Raw genomic sequence first — 9,055 nt, forward strand, 5'->3', positions numbered from 1 at the left:
GGGGGGGGGGGGGGGGTGCGTGCTCTCCCGGCTGTATGGCCCAGTGATTGGCTGGAAAGTCAGTGTCATTGCCTAAGTCTTTTCCTGCATGTAGCTTTGCTAACATATACTTAGAAAAATGTTTCTTTTGACATGCAGTTACACTAGAAGAACCCTTGAGATGTATTCCATTTGAGAAACTGGTTTAGCTTGAAGCAAAAAAAGCAGGCATAAGCTGTATTTGTGGTTAGACGTAGATTGCCAGAGTAATTTTTACTGTGTCAGTCTTGGCAAATAGTGAAGCGTGCACAAAACCTAATTTACTTGCTTTAGGCATGGAGTGTCTGTTTTGGGCCTAGCCTGACAGCCCACAGAAATAACTGTCAGTCTTTGCATTAACTGGAGTGGACTTTGGACCAGGCCCTAGTATGTGCATATATATAAACATGTGATCTAGTCAGGTGAATGGAGAGCAGCATAATTTCACTTCCCTTTTGTTGTTTGTTTAATTTTCATTGGAAAATCACTTCCATAAAAAATGTTTCCAGTTCCTTCTCAGGAAGTTATGGCCTAGAATAGGGGTCAGCACCTCATTGTCTGCAGGCTGGATCTGGCTTCTTTGGTAGGAGAGGGCTTTGCCTGCATTGTAAGTGGGCAGAGAGAAGTGGCAGTGGTTGGGGTCCTAGCATCAGCCTGTCGCCAGAAACCATTGCTGACTAATGGTTTAAGCAGTACTGTATTTGCTTGCATACCACACACTCCCAAATAAGGTGCCTGCTTGATTTTGGAAGTTGGAATGTAGAGAATTGTTTTTTTTTGTTGGTTTCCTGGAGTTGTAGCTTACAACCAGCTTTTCATGGAGACACCCTGCTTCAGAATGCCTATCTGTTTCTCTTTTCCTGCTAGCAAGAAGGAGAGGTGCTCACTGCCTTTCTCAAATTGGAAGCAGTTTTTTGCTGTGCCCCTCTTGCTTGCTAGCAGGACGGGAGAAGTTGGCAGCCTTTTTGAAGCATAGTGTCTTGAATGCTGGTTCTCCATGTTTCTGCCCTGGTGAAGAAATAAGGTTCCATGCTTATTTCCCTTATTTTTTCAGGGCTGATTTTTGGAGGGGGAGGGACGGGGGAGGAGCGAGAGGGGCAAGGTGCGTAGGTGTGATATGGCAGTAAATAGGCTATTTATCAGTGTAGTACTGCAGTTAATAACTGATAAACTGTTCATGGCTCTGGGAGCCACTGTGGCTATTTGATGCATGTGTTGTGATATAAAAATACCAGTAAAAATTAATTTTTTGGAGCTGGACTAACCCTTTCTGAAGAATGAGTTATGTACACAACTAGCACAGTCTCATGGACAGCAAAATTCAGTCAGTTAAGTATGCTATAAATCTCGTGGCAGTGATGTTTAGTGCTGCTCATTTCTAGACCTTTGTCCTGTCTCTTCTCTGAATAGTTATCAGAACTGATTCAAGGGCAGGATTTGGTATGAGTGCCATATTTGCACGTCAGTTTGCATAATCTGTCCCCTGCACGCACTCCCTCAACTTTTTTTTGGCACGGTTACTCTGTCTAATCTTTACTACTTGCACTTTTTAAAAAGCTCCCTCTTTTTGCTTAGTCACTATGGATATGGTCCGGGCTGTTTGTTCTGGGAAGCTGCAACTTAAAAAAGACGAAAAAACCCAACCTTTTAAAGTTGCATGTGTAAACACTTGTTTACAATATAAGAAGTGAGTTCAGCTGTTACGCTTTTTTTTGATTTTTTGTAGACATCATTTGAAACTTGCAACAGTGGCTTCCTTTTGATTTCCATGACCAGGGATATTTGATTTATAGTTTGGGAAGGGATATAGGCAGTAAAACAGTTATGAGAAAGTGGGAGTGAGAACTCTCTAAACCTCAGAGAAGTAGCTGATGTTTCTGAAAGCAGTGATTCCTGTTTCAGACGTAGCATAAAGAAGGCCTTGCCTTCCATGCTGCGGAACATTGGCTGAATTTGGCTAGCAGCAGGAAACTTTGTCTAATAATTGATTCAGTACCTAGTGTTTTTCCCCTCTCTCAAATGCAGAATTCTCTCCCAAATGTTAAAAGCTCGTTAAGGTTGCAAAGTGGAAAATTTGGAAGTGAGGAAACATTACCTTATGGTGCTAAGGTAGTCTGTATTAAAACATTTCTTATCTGTAAGTGCTTGATTTTTAGTTCTTTGAATGTAGTGCATGTTATATTGATGCACATGGTACATGACATCTTGTTTCTGTTCCAGTGATTGAAAGTGGTAAGCCTGGCCTTTTTGGACAATATTTGCTTTCATAACTCTGACCCAGGGCATTCATTAAGCAAATGTAATTAAGGTGCATTAGGATCCAGTGTCTGGTATGGTATCCCATTAGAAGTATGGTATTCCATTTCCAAGTCTAGAGTGGGAGGCTTTTTTGGCATGTTGCTGTCTGACTTGTATTGCCATGTGTGACTTCTTGGTACTAGAGAATATAATCGTTGTGAACTAGAAAATGTTGGCTCTCTTTATACTTTTGGCTTCACTGTTGCCGAGTTCCATCATACATGTTCTACTGGATCGTGGGGACTCATTGCCACTACTTGGAAAGTACTGAGCTTGAAGAAACTTGGTAAATCCTTACAAGTTTGTCTTGAGGAAAAGGAGTAGTCAGTTGGCTGGGTTGGCGGAGCGGAGAGGAGGCCACCTAGATTCAATGTAATTTTGCAAAGCAGTTATGTAGCAAATACCTTTTAAGGTAATGCTCCTCCTTGCCCTCTGTGGATCATGCCCCCCAGAGCGTTTATGTATGTTGGGGGGAGGAGGGGGTATGGGGTAAGGTATGACTTTTTTCCTCTGGTTCTCTCTGGTGTCATTCTCAGTGACCTAGTGCTCCCTTCTTTCCTTTAAGAACAGGCAGCCAATCTTTGCTTCCAGCAAACGGCTGGCTGTTCATAGATGCTGGCAGTTTTAAATGTCACTTGTTTGATTATTTTACTTGTTAGAGTTGGAAGAAATAACTGAAGCACAGTATATTATTGAATTTTAAAAATCATTTTATAGCATTTATTTGGCTATAATGGACTTGTTAAATTGTGGTTGAAAACTACAGTATGGGAAAAATTAAGTAGGTATTAAATGTTCAGTGTACCTTTTAAGTTACCTTATGAGTTCCAGTAAGAGTTAAAATAGAAACTTGCAGAAGAACTGAAATTCTGTTCATTGTAAGTTTTCAGATAGCTGGCCTCTGGTTTAGGTTGCAGATGCTAGGGAAACTAGATATGTAAAGCTTTTCATAAAATTAAGTAAAAGTCCTTATGTGTCCTAACTGTTGTAAGAGTCCCCACTATCCAGTGCATTAGGATTTGTTTTGGCTGTTGCCAGAAGTATAAATAATGCCTACATGTTATTGATACCTGCAGTATTTAAAAAATAATGTTCTTTGCCATGACTGGTATAGTGCTGACTAGAGTATATGATGCTTTTTGTAGCCACTATAGTTACCCAGGTGGAGACTTTGAAGAAACTGTAGTTAAAACATAGGAAAGAAATCAAAGGTGAGGGTGAATTTAAAAGCAAAAAGAGGGTGAATTAAAACAACATCCCTCACTTTCTGATTTTTTTGAGAATGTGTAAATTATGCGTTTTTTTTAAATAGAACATCCTCTGAAAGGCACAAATCACACCCATCCACAATCTTATTTGACTTCTAGAAAATCATGCAACTGGATTTCCAGGATCAAAGACTGACTTCTAAACATTTTTCCTACAGCATCCAGGTGGTGAGGAAGTCCTAAGAGAACAAGGTGGAGGAGATGCCACCGAAAGCTTTGAGGATGTTGGTCATTCCACAGATGCTAGAACACTGTCAGAGTCATTCATCATTGGGGAGCTTCATCCTGTGAGTACATCATTTTACCAGGGTATAGACACTCACCACTACACACAGGTCATCCCTTCTAGGGTTCAGAAACTTCTGTAATAGTCTGTAAAAATACTGAGTGGTAAGTTGCTGGTTCTAGTCGTATCTTTTCCCAGCACTGGCCACCTGTGGATGAAACTAGAACAATCTTTCCTGGTCCAGCAGAAGAAGAGAGAGTGGAGACCTGTGAAGCTTGCAGATGACCTGGTGTAAAATTCTGTCATATATGTGCATTTGCTTTCCCTAGGGTTGATGATTTTCCTCATATTTCATAAGGAATATGATGTCCTGCTTTCCCCAGTCTGTGTAACAGGAGATACATAAATATGGTGTCTGATCCTTGAAGCCACTACACTTGTGAATTTGTCTAAATCTTCTGTAAGGTTCTGAAGAAAGCATTAACTGACCAGCAGTTGCTTATCTGCACTGTGGTTGTAACCTTTAGGAACAGCAGTCCTAGAAATCTATTCATAATAAAGCATGTGTTCTGAAGTCCCTCTGTATTCCAAGAAAGGATTGCTATGGATACAAACTGTACAGGGTGCTTTCCAGTTTGATTGTGCAAAGTGTGATGCCTATGTTTAGTTCATGATATCAGCCTCTCTGCATAATGAAACTGGAAAGGACCCTGTATAATCCAAGGAAAAAAGCCTGATCTGTGGAGTGGTGGTTAGAGTATGGCATAGGGAAGACACAGGTTCATGCCCCTTTGGGTGATGGGGAAGACCTGCTCTTGAGTTGCAGATACTCAGAAGAATGGAGCTAGGTTCCAGAATGACCTGGACAAACCAGAGAAATAGTCTGAAAACAATCAGTTGTAATTCAACAGGGACAGGTAAAAAATCCTTCAGCTGGGATGGAGCAATTGCCTATAGAAATATAGGCTGGGGAATATTTGGCTATGCTGCAGTACTGCAGAGAAGGACCTGGTTGTTACAGTGAATCTTAAGCTAAATGAGACAACAGCATGTTCTTGTTGCAAAAAAAGGTCAACAACAGACTGGGCTATATTGATAGACATGTCACAATACAAGGGAAGTGATTCTACTCTGTTCAGCCACTTGGGCCTCACTGGAATACTGTGTCCAGTTTTGAGCATCATACTCCAGGAAGAATGTGGACAAGTCAGAGTCCGGCAAAGTCACAAAAATGATTTAGAAGGCCGGGAAACACGATTTACAAGGAAATGCTGAAAGAACTAGGATTATTTAATCTGGAAAAGGGAAGGTTAAGGGGGAATTGATAAAAGCCCTCAAATACCTGAATGGTGGCTATAAAAAGGATGGAGATATAGGATATTCTGTGGCTTCAGAGGACGGAGCAAGGAGCTATGGTTTTAAATTGCAGCAAGGGAAATTTAGATGGGGTATTAGAACTTTTTCATTTGCAGGTGGTCAAGCACTGGAACAGGGTAACTGTAGAATCTCCATCCTTGAAGTTTTTAAGAGCAGTTAGACAAACTTGGCTAGGATAGTTTAGACAAATGCTTCTTCCTCAAACAAAGAGTTGGACTAGGTGACCTCCTGAGGTCCCTTCTAGCCCTACTGTTCTACAGTTCTGTATCTGTGCCATTCTCTCCTTGGAATAGAAATGTACTTGAGAATTTATGCTTCATTCCTTAAAAGGTTTCTAGGATTGTGGTTATTAAGGATTCCTGTGGATAAAAATGCTCTTTGTGACTTCTTCCCTGACCACTCTTTAAAGATTGTTGAAAACATCACTGCCTTTGTGCTGGTAACTGGGGTGTTACCAGCACAGGTTGTCTAAATCTCTCTCAACCTTCCTGTGTAGCATCTAGGATATTAGCTTTTCTATCTATTCGAAGAGTTAACTCGTATGATCTTGTACCTTTTAGCTGTCCAAAATGACACAGCAGAGAGAATTTTCCTAATCTGCTTTTTTTTAACCAGTTTTTCTTCATTTGACATCTGTTCTGTGGCTCCCCTTTTTCTTTTGTATCAAACATAAGGTATTTGGCTTTGGTTTCAAGGCACTCTATGGCCTCTCTCCATCTTACCTTAATTCTCACTTACTACTGCGATGCTGATACCTGTGTCCAGACTATGTTGCTAGTCTCCATGCGCACTTAGAATGAACATGCTTGTTTGATTTTCATTCTTATGCTGCCCCACATGTATTCCTTTGTATTTCTATGCATAGACTAGGAACCTGCGTCTTCTAGGGGCAAAGAGAATGCAAATATGTTGGCTTAGGGAACTTTGGCCTATATTGGAGAGCTAGATTCCATTGAATAAAGAAACATGATAGGAATTTTGTAAGCAAGCAAGTCTATCTTGATAGATCCCATCTATTAAAGTAACTTAGTTGTACAGATGTCTTCAGTTATATTTAAACTACTCTTGCAGCAAACTCGCTGGCTCCCTCCCCCAAAATCAAATGGATATGTACAGTATGGGAGGACCACGCAACTGAAATGAATAACTTTACAACTTGTGTTGTGCATTTTTATCTAACTTTCATGTATTTTCTTTCAGGATGACAGAGAGAAGGTTCAGAAACCAATGGTAAGTGCTATTTCTTTTGAACCTTCAAATCCAGTATTTCTTTTGAATGCCAACATGTCTTTGTATAGTGTGCCAGAAACCTCCTGCTACCAGGCTGGGGTGGTTAATACTACTAAAACTTAGTACTTTAGGTCATTTACTTGTCTTAAGATCCCTTGACTTCCTCTGTTTTGGTTAAGATGGCACCATGCTGAGTCCTGGCTCTGTGGGTACCAGTTATTAAATCACATTTACAGGGAGCTGCTACTGGGACACGTGTAGATACTCATATGCAGCATGGACATGTGGTATATCAGTATTTGTGGCTTTATGATCAGTGTTTCAGGTTGGCCTTTTTTTGGGCTTCTCAGACAGCCAAAAAGATACTTCAGCCCTAGTTTTGCTACAGAAAAAGTGCTATCAGGTACACAAACTAAACTGTTTTCTGGTCACTTAAAGTCTTGGATACAAATATAATTTTTCAGGTAGAAGTGATTTTAAATTTCTTGCTAAAGTTTGATGTCAAGAGCTGAGCATAGCTAAAGGTTTTCCAAGTGCTTTGACATCTGCATTGTGGCGCTTAGGAATACTTCTCAAATACTGTAACAAGCATGAGATGTTTAGCACGCTTAAGTAGTAAGGATAGAGTAGGAATGAAGTTAGGATAGAATCATCAAAGAGCAGGGCCGAAATGCATCTCCAGTCATTAAGCTCAAGCTCCCAGCTCAAGGCAGGCACATCCCTGTCTAAACCATTAGATGTGAGATCGTAGTCTAAACAAGTGATTCCTAATCAATTGCCTTGAATTCCTTTCAAGGGTGCCACTGTTAGGTATGCAAGCATGACTCACAGAGTAAACCTAAGGATTTCAAATAGGAGTAAAAACCTTCTGTGATCTTTCTGAATTATTTGGATCAGAATAATTGCTCTGTTATTTTTCTGTAGTCAAAAACTGAGTGAAAACTCGGAACTGGCTTCTTGGGGTTTTATGAGGGGTACCTGGAGTCTAAATATAAACCATCAGATGGGAGATCATGTACCACTCACCTGTTACCATTCATAAAGAATTTGTTATATTCATCATCCTACCTGGATTTTGCTTTTAAAGTTTTAAATCTACCATGGTAGGACATGCACCCATAATCTTTGGATGTACTTCTAGTTTATAAAGAGTTACATGAGTTGGTTATGTGGTACCAGCAAGTTTGAAGCAGTGAGTTACTGGTGCCACTTGTTTAAATTTCAACATCTGTAGTCCTGTTGCTGTCTTAAAATGATCAGGAAGCCATTGTTTATATGGTGCAGTATTGCATCATAGACCGTGGGTAGGAGTTCAGAGAATTGCTGCCCTTGTGGTAGAAACCACTAGCACAAGACATTTGTTTTTTCGTCTTGGAGCAAAAATGGCTGCTCTGGAAGAAAAATAACTTGTTTAAAGCAAGATAGAAATCGCTTCTGGGAAACTGTCTGTATACTTTTCCCTGGCTTAACTTCCCCCAGGGATCCAGGAGGAGCAGAGCCAGGGGAAAGCCTCCCCTGCTTTCCTGAGACAGGGCTCAGCCCAACCTGGAGAAGGTGTGGAGGAGGTAGTGGTTCCCACCTGTCATATATAGACTAGGAGGTGAGGGGAGAAGCAGCTGCCAGCTAGTCCTTAACTGTTTCTTACACCAGAGTCCCTGGTATGAGGATCAGGCAGGAGGCTTTGCCCTGCTGCTCAACTCCCTGGGGAGAATGGGAGGACTAGACCAGCCCACACTTTACCTAGACTAGGATCACTCTAGCCTTGGGAAGGCGCAAGGAGCAGGAGAAAATGAGTGGTTGCAGACTGAACATCTGTATTGTTTCCTCTCAGAATCATTTCTTGCAGTGGAAAATTTCCACCTCTAGAGTTGAACATTCGTACATGGCCTTGATGTGCTCCGTTTCAGTAAGACAAACCCTAGTTTTTTAAAAACTTGTTATATAATGCACGTCTTGTTGCACTAATCAGACTCTATGCTCTTTGAGGGATTACTGTGAAACTGGTAAGAATTACAGTATTTTTTTTAAATATCTAAAATAGTTTTTATGAGTTAGTTTGCTCTTCCTGTTGAATCTTAAGATTCATGTTGCTGTTCTGCTCTTGTTGCTTATTAGTAGAATTTCAAATTTGATACGGATTTTTCTTGCAAGTTTAGTATGTAAAATTTGTCTCTTGAAAAATACTCATTCATTTAATGTTTACTCTATACACGGCAGACTAACATAAATAAGGAACAAAATTTGCTAACCTCATGTACCAAACTCCCAAAAGTCAAGAAAACTGAGATACTTTATCCAGAGTATATGCACTGTTTTATAGTTTAAGGCCACTGACTTCAAGGAACAAGCCTCACTTAGGCCTGGGTGCACATTACACTTAGGATGTGTTAACTACACTTAAACCAAAAGCATCCATGTGTTCAGGAAAAAGTGTTCCAAGAGCTATCGTATGGTAGTAAAGTTAGGACTTTTTGGGCAAGGCATATATCCAGGTGGTGTTAAGTAATACATGCTTTGCTATTATGGGACTGCTCCACGGAGATAATACTAGTAGTCTTCACTGGTACCAGTGTGGTGTTGGGACTGGGACCAAAAAATAGCTGTTTATCAGTTCTAGCCCCCCCCCCCCCCCCCCCCC

The 9,055-nt window shown here is 40.6% G+C and overlaps 1 protein-coding gene across 1 annotated transcript in view; it reads left to right on the forward strand.

Moving 5' to 3' along the window:
- Nucleotides 1-9,055, forward strand: part of LOC109302701 (cytochrome b5) — a 28,588-nt gene that overhangs the window by 5,713 nt on the left and 13,820 nt on the right. Inside the window, exons 2-3 of the mRNA XM_019524422.1 lie at nt 3,743-3,871; nt 6,388-6,417. Coding sequence (XP_019379967.1) covers nt 3,743-3,871; nt 6,388-6,417 — 159 coding nt within the window. The remainder of the gene's footprint in view (nt 1-3,742; nt 3,872-6,387; nt 6,418-9,055) is intronic.

The sequence above is a fragment of the Gavialis gangeticus genome, unplaced genomic scaffold (genome assembly GCF_001723915.1).
Source record: "Gavialis gangeticus isolate Ggan-Ray unplaced genomic scaffold, GavGan_comp1, whole genome shotgun sequence".
NCBI lineage: Eukaryota > Metazoa > Chordata > Crocodylia > Gavialidae > Gavialis > Gavialis gangeticus.